The 14301-nt window shown below is 65.6% G+C and overlaps 2 protein-coding genes across 2 annotated transcripts; one reads left to right on the top strand and one right to left on the bottom strand.

Moving 5' to 3' along the window:
• Positions 1-2928: 2928 nt before the first annotated feature.
• On the bottom strand, positions 2929-6302 carry LOC309676979 (fibulin-7-like; the record flags this gene model as incomplete). The annotated part of the gene is made up of 8 exons (XM_082489645.1): positions 2929-3289; positions 4238-4376; positions 4467-4604; positions 4716-4838; positions 4995-5120; positions 5314-5484; positions 5650-5806; positions 6234-6302. The coding sequence occupies 8 exons, from the start codon at positions 6300-6302 to the stop codon at positions 2929-2931; spliced, it is 1284 nt and encodes a 427-aa protein (XP_082345771.1).
• A 2056-nt stretch (positions 6303-8358) lies between these two features.
• Positions 8359-13788, top strand: LOC309676865 (C-type lectin domain family 18 member A-like; the record flags this gene model as incomplete). The annotated part of the gene is made up of 12 exons (XM_082489516.1): positions 8359-8458; positions 9504-9595; positions 10963-11187; positions 11266-11363; positions 11787-11908; positions 12007-12114; positions 12605-12697; positions 12838-12944; positions 13091-13220; positions 13299-13395; positions 13496-13587; positions 13751-13788. 12 exons carry the CDS (start codon positions 8359-8361, stop codon positions 13786-13788), a joined length of 1302 nt encoding a protein of 433 aa, XP_082345642.1.
• Positions 13789-14301: the final 513 nt, after the last annotated feature.

Raw genomic sequence — 14301 nt, forward strand, 5'->3', positions numbered from 1 at the left:
AGGGACACCTCCCCCCAGCCCAGGTTGCTCCAAGCCCTGTCCAACCCGGCCTTGAACACCTCCAGGGATGGGGCAGCCACTGCTTCTCAGGGCAACCTGCGCCAGGGGCTCACCACCCTCACAGCAAAGAATTTCTTCCTCATATCTCATCTAAATTTCCCCTCTTCCAGTGTAAAACCATTCCCCCTCGTCCTATGGCTCCCCTCCCTGATCCAGAGTCCCTCCCCAGCTCTCCTGGAGCCCCTTTAGGCACTGGAAGGGGCTCTCAGGTCTCCCCAGAGCCTTCTTTTCTCCAGGCTGAACACCCCCAGCTCTCTCAGCCTGTCCTCACAGGAGACACCTACACCCGCCACTCAGTCCTATGCAGCTGCAGTAAACACTGAATACAAAAAGCAGAGTATGAAGCCACCATCAGGGCTTACTCGGTCACCATAGACTGAGGAAGAGGTAACTGACTTGACGCTGGTTGTTAACTATACTAGTTCGCCGGGAGTTATCAGGTTCTCCCCTTCGGATGTTCAGCCAAGCGCTGGGCAATAGGAAGCACCAACCGGTACCCCCCGGGGCCGTACGGGCCGGGATCCCGGGACTCCGCTCCTGGGGAGGGCCCGGGTAACCCCCTCCCTCGGCTCCCCCACCGCCTTTTCCTCACCTTCTCCCCGCAGAGGAGGTTGAGAGCGGCCCCGTCCCCGCCTCATGCCCCGGCGGGAAACGGGGCCTCCAGCTGAGGCCGTGGCGGCAGCTCCCGCCGCCTCAGGCCGCTGGGCCCGTCGCCATGGTAACGGCCGGGGCTACGGCGGGGCGAAGGGGACAAAATACCCCGGGCGCGAAATGGCGGCTGCGGGGTGGACACGGACACGGGTGTGGGGTCTTCGCTGGGCCCACAAGCCTCGGGCACGGGGCCTGCGGGCCCAGCGAGGGCCCCACACCCGGAGAAAGCCCAGCGACGGGGATGGGGGCATCCTCCAGGCTGAACCCTCCCAACTCTCCCAGCCTGTCCTCCCAGCAGAGGGGCTCCAGCCCTCCCAGCATCTCCAGGGCCTCCTCTGGCCCCGCTCCAACACAACAGCTCCGTGTCCTTCTGCTGTGGGGACCCCCCGAGCTGGAGGCAGCACTGCGGGGGGGTTTCCCCAGAGCAGAGCGCAGCAGAGGGGCACAATCTCCCCCCGCCCTGCTGGCCACGCTGCGGGGGATGCAGCCCGGGGTGCCGGGGGCTTTCTGGGCTGCCAGCGCACACTGCGGCTCGTGTTGAGCTTCTCATCCCCCACCACCCCCAAGTCCCTCTCCTCAGGGCTGCTCTCCAGCCATTCCCCCCCAGCCTGGAGCTATGCTTGCCCCAGCCCACCCGCAGGACCTTCCACTTGGCCTTGTTGAATTTCATGAGGTGCACACAAGCCCATCTCTCAATCCTGGCCAGGTCCCTCTGGATGGCATCCCCTCCTTCAAGCACGTCAACCGCTCCACGCAGCTTTGCGTCATCGACACACGTGCTGAGGGTGCCCTCCATCCCACCAGTGTTTGAAGGGTATAAAGAACCCTGTGCAAAACCACATTTGGGTCTGCCCAATTTGGCTGGGACGCCTCGCTCACGGCGATAAATATCTGCCCTTGTGATGCTCCGCTTCACATCCCGGCCTCTCCCCGCGGTGGGCACAGGCCAGTTACGGATTCTCCTGAGGCAGCACGGCCATCCCTGCCAGCCCAGCCCGCAGCCCCGCTGTCCTCCTCCTCCTCCAGCGAAGCGGCCGTGCCGAGCCCCGGCAGCTGGCGAGCAGAGACGGCGGCAGCGCCGGCAGCGGCCGCATAAGGAGGTCTTTATGAGCCGCCTGCGGTCTGCACACAGCGGCTGCTTTGTGCATGGGGGCACTGGCACGGGCCAGCCGGACACTCACCTAAGAAGGCTTCTGTGTGTGCGGAGGGAAGGGTTGTCCCGGGGCAGCGTGTCCTTCACTTGCTGTCCCCAAAGGCCCCTGTCACCTTTTCAACCTCCGGCTGCCGGCGGTTCTCCCTGCGCAGGGCTCTGGCCATGCTGGTGGTGGCAGGGGGTTGCCCAAGGAGTGTTAAGGGGGTGCTGCACCCCTTTTGTCCTCACTGCCCACCCTCCTCGAGTCGGGAGCAGGGGAACAGCTCGAGCGCTCGGCGAGCTGCGGCTTTGTCCATCTCCTGCCAGGGAGGGAAGCCTCCTGGCTGCAAGGAAGCGTGGTCCCCGGTCGCCGTGCCCTGCTCGCCTGATGCCAGGGAGCAGCCTCTGTTCTTCCCTGGCACCTGCCGAAGGGGCTGGGGACAAGCCTTGGTTGTGCAGGACGCGCAGGCCAGTGTGTCCAGCCCATCTCCCAGCCCTGCACGGCATGGATGTCCACCGTGGCCCCTGGGATTAGTGGCACTGGGAGGAACAGGGACGCTGCGTGATCCTGGGTGGGCTTGACAGCTCTACTGGTACCCTGAGCTCTGCGAGGGGACCCTGCCATGACCACAGCCCCCAGCTGTCCCCGGGAGCCTTGCCTGTGGGGCTGCTCCCATGCAGCAGGCACAGAGCGAGGAGGAAAACCTTACTGCAGCCGCTTTTCTTTTATTAGAGGTTAAAAGATACAAGGAGCCAGACCTGCGCGCCACGTGCCGTTGGCTCGCTCTGCCGTGTCCCTCTGTGTGCCCTGCGGGCATAGGGGAGGGGGATGGCAGAGGCAGGGACCCCCATGCTGGTCCCCCCTGCCTGCAGAGCAATACGAAGTGCAGCCCCTTGGGTTTTCCTTGCAGCCTTTGCCACAGGCACCCTTTCTGCTGTGGTGGCTTCACCCTACCAGCCATGAGCAAGCATTGCGGGAGAGGGATGTCCCCAGCGGGACAAGAATTGGGGTCACTGAGCTGCACCCACTCCATCACTCCCCAGGAGACACCCTGGCTCGGCCCCACACCCGCCTCCAAAGGGGGTCAAAACTCATATGGCGACACAAAGGCTGTGACCTTGAAGATGTGCTTGCCCAGGAGGACTTTGTGGGAGAACTCGCTCATCTCCAGCTCCACCTCCAGCGTGGCCGGCCCTGCCACGGGGCTGGTGAGCACCAGCTCTCCCGTCTGCCGGTCGGAGCGCCGCACAGCGAAGACCCCCTGCCCCCGGCCACCCATGATGGTGAAGCGCAGGCTGTCGCCCACAAAGCGGGTGGTGGACATCTTGAAGAGGACATGGGGCACAGTGCGGTTGGCCTGGAGCGGCAGGTAGTGGAAGGAGATGGAGGTGGCGGCCAGGCGGCAGGCTCGGCTCTCCATGGGGCAGGGGTTCCTCTCGCACTGGCTGCCAGGAGAGAAGGGGTGCCACCGCTCAGCGCCATGGTTTGGCTCTCAGGGAGCTGCCTGCATCCTTGCAAACAAGCCTAGCCCATGCTGCAGGCAGCATCTCCAGCCCCACCGCTGGTCCTGCAGCACAGCAACCCAAGGCAGCCACATCTGAGCCTGCCTGGCCTCGGATCTCCGTCCCATCCCTGCCTCTGCCAGGCAGACACTGTGCCTTGCAGGGACACAGCCCTTGGTCATGCTCTGAGGCTGGGACCAGGGGTACCACAGTCCCAGCTGGAGGCCAGGGATGGAGCCAGACGTGCCTCCTGCAGAGCAACATCCCCGGGCTGGAGCAGGGATGCTCCTCCTCTTAGAATCATAGAATCATTTAGGTTGGAAGAGACCTTTAAGATCATTTTGTCCGACTGTTAACCCAGAACTGCCAAGTTGCCACTAAACTGTGTCCCTCAGCACCATGTCTACATGTCTTTTAAATACCCCCAGGGATGGAGACAGCCACTTCCCTGGGCAGCCTTTTCCAATGCTTGGGAACCCTTTCTGTGAAGAAATTTTTCCCTATATCCTTTATCTGGGGTCACTTGTGCTCAGCCACAAAGCGGTTCAGTCTCATGAGCAGGACCGGGGGGGTTTGCCTGCAGGATGGCAGCCGATGGCACCGTGGGGATGTGCAGCAGAGGGAAAACAGCATCGTTTTCCCCTGGCTGGGGCTCTGGGGGGGTCAGGGTCCTGGATAAAACCTTCATGTATTGGGGTGCTGCCACCCACACCACTAGAGACCTTTGGCAAGGGGCATGGGGGAGCGTGCCAAGCACATCCCACGTGGCAATTTGGCTGACACTCTCCCTTGCTGCCCCTGGGTGACACGATACGGTCCCCCAGGGCACATATAGGACCTGTTGCCTGGGGGAGAAGGCACGATGCAGCCTGAGCCACGCGCAGTACTCACAAGGCAGAGGTCTTGACGTAGCTGGTGTTGTGGCGCGGCGGGGGGCACTTGGGGCGCACGCAGCGGTGGCCCCCAAAGGTGTTGATGCAGAGGTCGCCCTGGGTGCAGTTGTGCTGCTTCCCGGCGCACTCGTCTACGTCTGCGGCAGTGACACGGGGTGAGCGGGGCCGTCCCCCACCGCACCTCTGGTCCTGCGGGATGCTCCCTGCCCTGCACCCACCGCTCTTACCCTCACAGGCGTTGCGGTTGGCGTGGAGCAGGTAGCCAGGGGGGCAGAGGCAGCGGTAGGAGCCGGGGAGGTTAAGGCAGTCGTGGAGGCAGAGCCGGGTCTGGGGGCTGGACTGGAAGAGCTGGCACTCGTCCACGTCTGAGGGGACAGAGCGGTGCATGGCCGGGGCTCCCGTCGACACCGAGCCTCAGTTTCCACCCCCCACCCTCCTCGCCTCTCCCCATTCCACCATCCTCACCCTCCTTTTACCGTGGCACACGCCGCCGGCCCGCATCTGGAAGCCGGTGTCGCAGCTGCAGCGCCGGGAGCCCGGGCGGCCCTCGGCACAGCGGGGCTGGCGGCTGAAGGAGGCGTTGCTCAGCGTCACCCAGTCTGCGGGGAGGAGTGGGTGTCACCGCCGGGGTGGGGGGCACCAGGAGATGGGTGGGGGGTGAGGTTCCGGGGGACCACGGGGAGACGGGTGCAGCGTGGCCGGCTGCTGTCCCCGTGAGCATCCCCGTCCTCCGCAGCCCAAACCCAGGCACCTACAGGCATAGATGGGGCTCTGGCAGCTGGGGCCTGACCAGCCCCGGCCGCAGAGGCACGTGTAGCTCTGGTTGCCGTCCACGCAGGTCCCTCCATTGGCACATGGGTTGCTGGAGCAGTCATCGATACCTGGGGAGAAGGAGCAGATGAACACCAGCTGCAGAAGCCCGTCCGCGCCCCATCCTGCCACCCATTGCTGCAGCCCCTGGGCTGCTCTCCCCGCAGCCGGGGGAGCGGAGCGATGGGACCCCACAGCTCGGGGTGACGGAGGAGCCCCCGGGCAGGGCTGAGCCCGTGACGCCCCGACCCCGCTCCACTTCACTTCTGCAGAAGGGCTGGGTGCCGCTCCACGTGCGGTCCTGCCGGCAGGTGCGCGTCTCCGAGCCCACCAGCCGAAAGCCGGCGTCGCAGACAAAGTGAACGTCGTGGCCCACCCGCACGCTCCGGCCCAGCATCCGTCCGTTCAGGGGCACCGCCAGCTGTGGACAGGTCTCTGCGGACAGACAGACACAAGTGAGGACGGACATCGCCAGGCTGGAGCCAATGCCAGCCCCGGCAAGGAGCTGGGGGTTCCCTTGCCCAGGCTGCTCGCCGGGGGTCTGAGCTGGCCCCCGTGGGGATGTCACCCCCGCCGCGGTGGTGACCCGGCCGGGGTTACCGTTGCGTTTGGTGGCCTGTCTCTGGAGGCGGCTCTGGAGGACGGAGAGCTGCTGCCGGAGCCCGCGTATACCCCGCAGCTGGGCAGCCTCCTGCGCCGCCAGCAGCTTCTGCATCTGCCGCACCGCCCCGAGCGCCTGCTGCTGGCTCAGGCACTCCTGGGGGGGACGCAAGGACATCCCCGTCACCCGCCGGGCTCCCTCGCCACCCTGCCGCAGCCCCGGGGGGGAGGGAGGGGACCCTCCCAAGCAGGCAGCGTATTTGGGGTTGGTTTGGATGCCCCACCGTGGGCAAACCCCCTTCCTCGCCATCCCAGTGCGGGGTCTTCCCCTGCCTCCGTATCTGCTCCAGCCTCAGCCCCTCCGCCCGGTCCTGCCCTGGCACTCGGATGCCCCGGGTGGGTTTAGCATCATCTCGCTGCTGCAAAAAGCCCCACCGCCACCCCCCCCCGGCCCTGGGCAGCCCCATGGACGCTGTGGCCGTGCTGTACCCCCCACCCCAGGGCGGTCGGAGGGCGCTGGGGAGCACGAGGTGGGTGCTGAGGTGTCCGCAAGGGAGCTGGAGAAGGGACCCGAGGGTCCTTACCTGGGCGCTGCCGAGGGGCAGCTGCAGGATGCCCAGGGCCAGCCAGGCTGGCAGCGGGATGAGGAGCATCGCGCCGGGGCTGGCTCCGGCCGCGCAGGCTGCAGGGACGAGACGCCGGCGCTCCGGTTCTGCCCGGGCTCGCTCGCAGCCGCGCTCCTGCGCTCGCCGGGATTTATCCGCGGCGCGTGCCTGTGTGTTTGTTGGTTTTTCCCCTGGCCGAGGCCGAGGCGTAGGAAAGTTTCCCCTTGGCACTGGCGCCAGCCTCTCCCTTCCCTTCCCTTCCCTCGCCGCACATCAGAGGCTTTGGGGCCTTTCATGTCACAGGGCCAGCAGATGCCGGGGCCAGGCGGTGGCTGTCACGGCACCCACCGCAGTACCGGCAGTGCCGGGCTCCCCCCAGGGCCAGCCCACAGCTCCGGGGCTCCCCGGCACGCTGGGGGGTGCAGGATGAGGCTAATCCCGTGCGTTTGCTAAGCATGGGAAAGTCTCCTGGGAAAAGGAACGGATTTAGGGTCGGCGACGGGGTCCGGCTCTCCGGTGGGGCTGGGGCTGCCGAGAGATGGCAGCCTGGCAGTGCCGCTGGCCTCGGCACAGCTTTTCTGGGGTGAGCTCAGCCACAGCTGGAGCATAGAGGGGGACCCCAGGGGTCCGCTGTAGCCTAGAGTTGGAGTGCAGGATGGCATTAGGGTCAGCATGAACATTAGGGTCAGGCTTAATATTAGGGCTAACATTGGGGTTGGAGTTAGGGTTGGTCTTGGATTTAGGGTTGGATTTAGGGCTGGGGTTGGAGTTAGGGTTGGATTTAGGGTTGGATTTGGGGTTAGGGTTGGATTTAGGTTTGGGGTTGGATTTAGGGTGCAATTTAGGGTTGGAGTTGGATTTAGGGTTGGGGTTGGATTTAGGGTTGGAGTTGGATTTAGGATTGGAGTTGGATTTAGGATTGGAGTTAGGATTGGGATTAGTGCTAAGGTCAGGTTTTGTATTAGGGTTAGGGTTAAGGCTCGTGTTAGGACCAGTGCCAAAGGTTCAGGTCCATCCGAACAGGAGGGTTTGGATGAGGGTTGGGGTTGGCATTGGCATTAGGGCCAGGGTTTGGGCCAGGGTTAGGGTTTGGCTCAGGGTGCGGGAACTGAAGGCACTCCAAGCTGAATTTCTGCTGATGACTCCCCGATAGCTGGGGTTAGGGGGGGATGCTCCCAGTCCCTCCCACCTGTGACAGCCCAGAAGAAAGGGCATGGCAGCGTGTGCCTGTCCCCCAGCCACCCCCGAGCACGGTGATCTGAAGCCCAGACATCTGCTCTGTGCTGGGGGAGCCCCCCATAGCCCCCCCCCCGGCATGGCTGCTGGGACCCCTGTGCTGGAGCAGAGCCATCAGGGTGCTTCTGAGCCCCCTGAGCAGCGCGGGCTCTGGGACCCCCACCCGACCCCAAACGCCTGCTGAGACATGTCGTCCCCCACCACCACCACCACCACCACACCAGCCCAGCATCTCTCCCACCGCCGGCCCCCCGGCCCTCGCATCCTCCCACCCCGTAACCACGCTGCCCAGCTCGCCGGAGCGGGTATTTGGCTTCATGCCCCGTGGCGGTGTGTGTTACCTCCCCGGCATGTTTAATTCATGGGGCAGGAGGAAAACTGGCAGCAGAGCAGGGGGAGGGGGCCCCCCGTTAGCCCCCCGAACCCTTAGTATCCAATCTCCTGGCACCCCAAAGTGGGTACCGCTTGGGATCCCCGCTCCTGCCTGTCTCCCCATCCTGACCCCGGTTCGGCAACGGGGTTGGGGCAGTGTACGGGGGGCCGACCCCGCTGCGGGGCATCCCGGGAGTCGGTCTGCCGGAGTTCTCCCCAGCGAGCAACTGTTTTGACAGCGCTATTACTCACCCATCAACCTTTTGTTCGAGCTGACCAGCGGTGCCTGTCTGGACTCCTGAATAGGATCAAATCCTTCAACCAGACACACACACACACACCCCCCACACACACGCACAAGCACACAGGAGCGCGCGGCCGAGCTCGCCCCGACGCCAGCGCTGCTGCGGGGTGGCTCGTCTCTCCCGAATCCTCCCTCCGCAGCCGTGGGGTTCTGGTGTGTGTGTGTCCCCCCACCCCAATCCCAGCCACCCGCATGAAGCTCTTGGCGCTGCTGGTTTGCAACCTCCTGGCGTGGAGGGTGGGCGAGACGGGGTCGGATGCTCCGGAGAAGTTGTCCGCGCTGGCTCCAGGAGGTAACCGGGAGAGGGGCTGGCGGGGGTGTTTCTGCCAGCAGCAGAGCTGGGGGGGCAACTGGTTTGGGTGGGTGCACCCTGAGCACCATTCTCTAGGGCCAGGACAGGCGGGCAGGGGGCTGGGTGGGCGATGGGGGGCAATAGGGGTCTTGGGTGACGGGGGCTGGTGATGGGATGGAGCTTGGGGGGGCTGAGACTGGTGGTGGGATGGGGCTGGGGCTGGTAATGGGATGGAGCTGGTGATGGGATGGGGCTTGGGGGGGCTGAGGCTGGTGGTAGGATGGGGCTGGGGGGGGGGTCTGGGGCTGGTGATGGGATAGAGCTGGGGGGGCTCTGCAGCTGGTGATGGGATGGAGCTAATGATGGGATGGGGTTGGGGGGGGCTGAGGCTGGGGATGCGATGGAGCTGGGGGGGCTCTGGAGCTGGTGATGGGATGGGGTTGGGGGGGCTGGGGCAGGTGATGGGATGGAGCTGGTGATGGGAGGGTGCTGGGGCAGAGGTGGAGCTGGTGATGGGACAGGGCTAGTGATGGGATGGAGGGGGGGGGGTTGAGGCTGGGGATGTGATGGAGTTGGTGATGGGATGGAGTTGGTGATGGGATGGGGCTGGGGAGGGGTTGATCCCAGGGCTAGCGATAGGATAGGGCTGGGGAGGGGGATCCTGGGGCCAGTGATGGGTCCAGCCCAGTGGGGTCTGGGTGCTAGTAGGACAGAGGCGAGGGGAGGGGGGGGGGGAGTGGGCACATTCCTGGCAGTCTCAGCCCACCCGTGCGAGACGGGGGCTCAGCGGGCTTGTCCCCCCCCCCCTCAGCCCCTGCCCCTTTTGTGCTCCCAGCCCAAAAGCGCTTTCTTCTCTCCCCTCGAGTCTCCATGGAGACTCGGGTGCCTTCCCCGTATCCCCGGCTGCGGCCGGACCCTTCGGGGGGCCATGGGGCCGTGGGGCCCCCCTGAAGGGTCTGGCTGCAGCCGGGGATACGGGGAAGGCACTTGGACCCCATGGCCTCTTTGGCCCCAGCCTCAGCCCCTGCTGTCCCCCCCCCCAAAGTTCTCAGCATGAAGGAGACCTTCCTGGTGCTCTCGCTGCACAACAAGCTGAGGAGCAAAGTGCAACCCCCCGCCGCCAACATGCAGAAGCTGGTGAGCCCCCCACCCTTAGGTGTTGTGTGGTGTCCCCCCCCCCCCCCCCAAACTTTAGATGTCCCATCCACCTCCCACCCCATGCCCAGGGAGAGGGGCAGCCCGTGGGTGCTACACAGTAGTTCGTTAACAAGCTAACGAAGCAGAAGAGCTGGCTCCTAGGGAAGGACATGCCACCACTGGCACTGCCAGACCCAGCGCACACCAAAGGCAGGGATGGTCCCTCGGGGTCCCTTGTGGGGTTCCCCATGCCCCTCTGATGTCCCCTGATCACCCCACACCTGCACACGCCAAGGACAGGGCTGGTCCCTTGGGGACAGACCTTAGTGGGGACCCCCATGTCCCATGATGGCCCATCAATGTCCCTCAGTCACCACGCACCTGTGCATGCCAAGGACAAGGCTGGTCCCTTGGGGTCCTCTGTGGTGTCCCCAACATCCCATGATGGCCCCAACCACCCCACACCTGCGCACACGAAGGGCACGGCTGGTCTCCTGTGGGGTCCCCCATGTCCCGTGATTGCCCTCCATGTCCCTCTATCACCCCATACCTGCACACACCAAGAGCAAGGCTGGTCCCGTAGGGTCCCTTGCAGCATCCTCCATGTCCCATGATGACCCTTTGATGTCCCTCAGTCACCCCACACCTGCACAAACCAAGGGCAGGGCTGGTCCCCTGTGGGGTCCCCCCCAGCCCATGTCCCTCAATCACCCCACACCTGCACAAACCAAGGGCAAGGCTGGTCCTCTGGGGTTCCTTGCAGCATACTCCATGTCCCATGATGACCCTTTGAAGTCCCTCAATCACCCCACACCTGCACAAACCAAGGGCAGAGCTGGTCCCTTGGGGGATCCCCTACATCCCTCTGATGTCTCCTGATCACCCCACACCTGCGCACACAAAGTCAGGGCTGGTCCCCTCTGGGGTCCCCCATGTCCTGTGATGGTCCCCCCATCACTGCATCCCTGCACAAACAAAGGGCAGGGCTGGCCCCTTGTGGGGTTCCCCACGTCCCATGATGTCCCTCTGATGTCCCTCAATCACCCCACACCTGCACAAACCAAGGGCAGGCCTGGTTCCGTGGCATCTTTCATGTCCCATGATGTCCCTCAATCACCCCACACCTGCGCAGACCAAAGTCAGGGCTGATCCCCTCTGGGGTCCCCCACGTCCCGTGATTGCCTTCCATGTCCCTCAGTCACCCCACACCTGCACAAACCAAGGGCAGGGCTGATTCCTCGGTGTCTCCCACATCCTGTGATGTCCCTCTGATGTCCCTCAATCACCCCACACCTGCGCACACCAAGATTGGTCTCCCGGGGTCCCTTGCAGCATCCCCCATGCCGATCCTCTGATGTCCCCCACAGGAGTGGAGCGAGGAGCTGGGGCGGCTGGCGGGGGCACGGGCGGCCAGCTGCCTGCGGAGCCCCGCTCCGCCACCGGCCCCACAGCTGGGCTGGAGCGAGTCCCTGCTGCCGGCGGGCGCCGGGGGCTTCGGGGCCGTGCTGGAGCGCTGGTTCGCCGAGAGCCGACGCTACGACTACAGGACGGGGCGCTGCGCCGGGAATGCCACCTGCCACCATTACACCCAGGTGGGCAGGGGGAGGTTGAGCGGGGCCCAGGGGGGGTCCGGAGGGTTGGGGACAGGGGTGACACATGCTCTCCCGCAGCTGGTGTGGGCCACGGCGGGGCGGCTGGGCTGCGGCCGGCACCTCTGCACCGGCGGCCATGGCCCCAGCGAAGCCTTCGCCTGCGCCTACTCCCCGGGGTAAGGGGCTGCGGGGGGGGCGGGGCCTGAGCGGGAAGGGGCGGGGCTGGGGAGTGTGGGTGGGTTGTCAATGGGCAGCAGGGTGCGATGGCCCTGTGGTGGGCGGGGCTGGGGCAGACCCTCCCCCGGGTGTGGGCGGGGTCTCCACAGGGGTGTGTCTGGGAGGGCCTATGGGGGTGTGTGGTGAGGGGTGTGGGCGGGGCCTTGCCCTGTCGGGGGTGCTGTGGGCGGAGCTGTACTCTGGGAGTGGGCGGGGCTGGGCTATATGGGCGGGGCTGCAGTGTGGAAGTGGGCGGGGCTGTGCTCAGAGAGTGGGCGGTGCCGGGTTGTGTGGGCGGGGGTCTAACACCAGGCAGGGGCGTGGCCTGGCTGTGTGGGGCGGGGCCAGGCGGGGTAGCCACCTCCAGCTGCCTGTGGCCGCAGGGGCAACTGGGAGGTGGCGGGGACGCCCGTCCTGCCCTACAAGCAGGGGCCCTGGTGCTCCCTCTGCACTGCCGGCCTCTCCGGCTGCTTCAAGTCCTGGGACCACGGCGGCGGGCTCTGCGGTGAGTCTCTGCCACGCCATCCCCCCCATCCCGGCTCCCCCGCCGACCCGGCCATGCCGCAGCCCTTGACGCCTGCGCTGCATCTCTGCTGTGCCCAGAGGTGCCCAGGAACCCGTGTCGCATGAGCTGCAGGAACGGCGGGCGCCTCGACATGAGCAGCTGCCAGTGCGCCTGTCCCCCCGGCTACACGGGCAGGTACTGCCAAGGTGAGAGGGGCACCCACGCCACCCCTGCCTCCCGAAATGCATGTGCGTGGCCGGTGCAGGGCACGCATGCATAGGGTGGGCGCAGCGCATGTGCGTGCACGGCCAGTGCAGCGTATGCATGCACAGGGTAGGTGCAGCGCAGGCGTGTGCGTGGACAGTGCACTACATGCACGTGTGGGGTCAGCGCACCGCGTGTGTGTGCGTGGCTGGTGCAGTGCATGCGTGCACAAGGTCAGTGCAGCACATGCATGCACAGGGGCAGCGCAGTGCATGCATGGGCACGGCCGGTGCAGCATTCACCGTCCGCTCGGTGCCCGCAAGCACGCAGTGGTGCAGCCCATCCGTGTGCCACATCAGCTCCGCACAGGTGTGCGTGGCCGGTGCCGCACGGGCAACTCAGCGCAGCATTCCGCTGCGCAGCGTGAGCGGGGCTGGGGCGGGCAGGGGCTGCCGAGCCCCCCGCCAGCTCAGGCAGCGCTTTTGCCCGCAGTGAGGTGCAGCGGGCAGTGCCTCCACGGAAAGTTCAGGAAGGAGGAGTGCTCCTGCCTCTGCGACGTGGGCTACAGCGGCGCCGAGTGCGGCGGTGAGTCTGCGCCGGGGCGGCACCTTCGGGGGCACGGCAGGGACCTGCGGGCAGGGACCCCCGGAGCGGGGGCTAAGGGTCCTCTGGCGGACCCGGCTCTGCCGGCACAGGGACCCACTCGCACCTGCCTGTGCCCCCAGCGAAGATTCGGTTCCCTTTCCACGCCTGCGACGTGCAGATAGACGGCGACTGCTTCATGGTGTCCCCCGAGGCCGACACTTACTACGGGGCGAAAATCAAGTGCCAGGTGAGCCCTCGGGATGCTCCGGGCATCCCTTTGCAGCTGAAAAATGCCACCCGGGATCACAGCCACCCCACCCCCTACGCATGTCTCTGCCACCTGGAGTGGGACTGGGCCACGTGTTTGGGGCTGACACGCTCCCTTCCCCGCAGGAGAAAGGGGCGATGCTGGCCCAGATTGGAAACCAGAAGGTCCAGGACATCCTGGCTTTCTACCTCAGCCGCTTGGAGACTGGTAACAGGGTGACAGACACCGATTTCGAGACCGGGAACTTCTGGATCGGTGAGTGACGGCGGCGGGCAGGGCGTGACGTGCCCGAGGTGCGGGCGGACGTGCCACCCCACCTCCCGCTCCCCCCAGGTCTCACCTACAAGACGTCCAAGGCTTCCTTCCGCTGGGACGTGGGCGAGCCGTCCTCCTTCACCAGCTTCGCTTTCGGGCAGCCGGACAACCAGGGGTAAGTGCCCGCTGGGTCCAGGGGACACCCGACCCTCTGCAGGGTGTCACCACCATGCCACCGCGCTGGCCGGCCTCACCGCCTTCCTGCTGGGACACAGGTTTGGGAACTGCGTGGAGATGCAAGCGGCAGCCGCCTTCAACTGGAACGACCAGCGCTGCAAGACCCGAAACCGGTACATCTGCCAGTTTGGTGAGTGAGCAGCCAGGAGTCCTCCTGCACCTTCCTGGGGGTTGCCAAGCCCTGGTGGTGCTGGCCCCCGGCTCTGCCGGGTCTGTGCCCCGCTGCCAGCCCTGCCCAGACCCCTAGGTCCTCCCCGGTGGGGGAGACACTGACTTTCCTCATCCCGTCGCAGCCCAGGAGCACATCTCCCTGTGGCAGCGGCACCCCTGAGCCAGCAACCGCGGCACCGGCCAGCGCTGGCTGCTGTGCCGAGCCCGTGGCTCAGGAGGACCCCATTGCCGTGTCAAGCCCCCACCACGGCTCAGGAGGACCCCATTGCCGTGCCAAGCCCAGACCATGGCTTAGGAGGACCCCATTGCCATGCCAAGCCCCCACCATGGCTCAGGAGGACCCCATTGCCATGCCAAGCCCAGACCATGGCTCAGGAGGACTCCATTGCCATGCCAAGCCCAGACCATGTCTTAGGAGGACCCCATTGCCATGCCAAGCCCCCACCATGGCTCAGGAGGACCCTCCCACAGCTCCCACACACAGGGGATAGGGGGCTGAGGGGATTCATAGCGCTGGGACCTGTCGAGAAGGGTGCGTGCTCCACGTCAGCATCCCCGAAACAACGTCGTCTTCTGCTCCTCGCCTTCTTCTGTCACCATCACACTGACAGCCCCCAGGGCAGGGGGATGTCCCAGCAACAGCCAGGTCCAACAGCACCCTCCTAAACTGGCA

Source organism: Vanellus vanellus, assembly GCF_965231255.1.
Source record: "Vanellus vanellus genome assembly, chromosome: 12".
Classification (NCBI taxonomy): Eukaryota; Metazoa; Chordata; class Aves; order Charadriiformes; family Charadriidae; genus Vanellus; species Vanellus vanellus.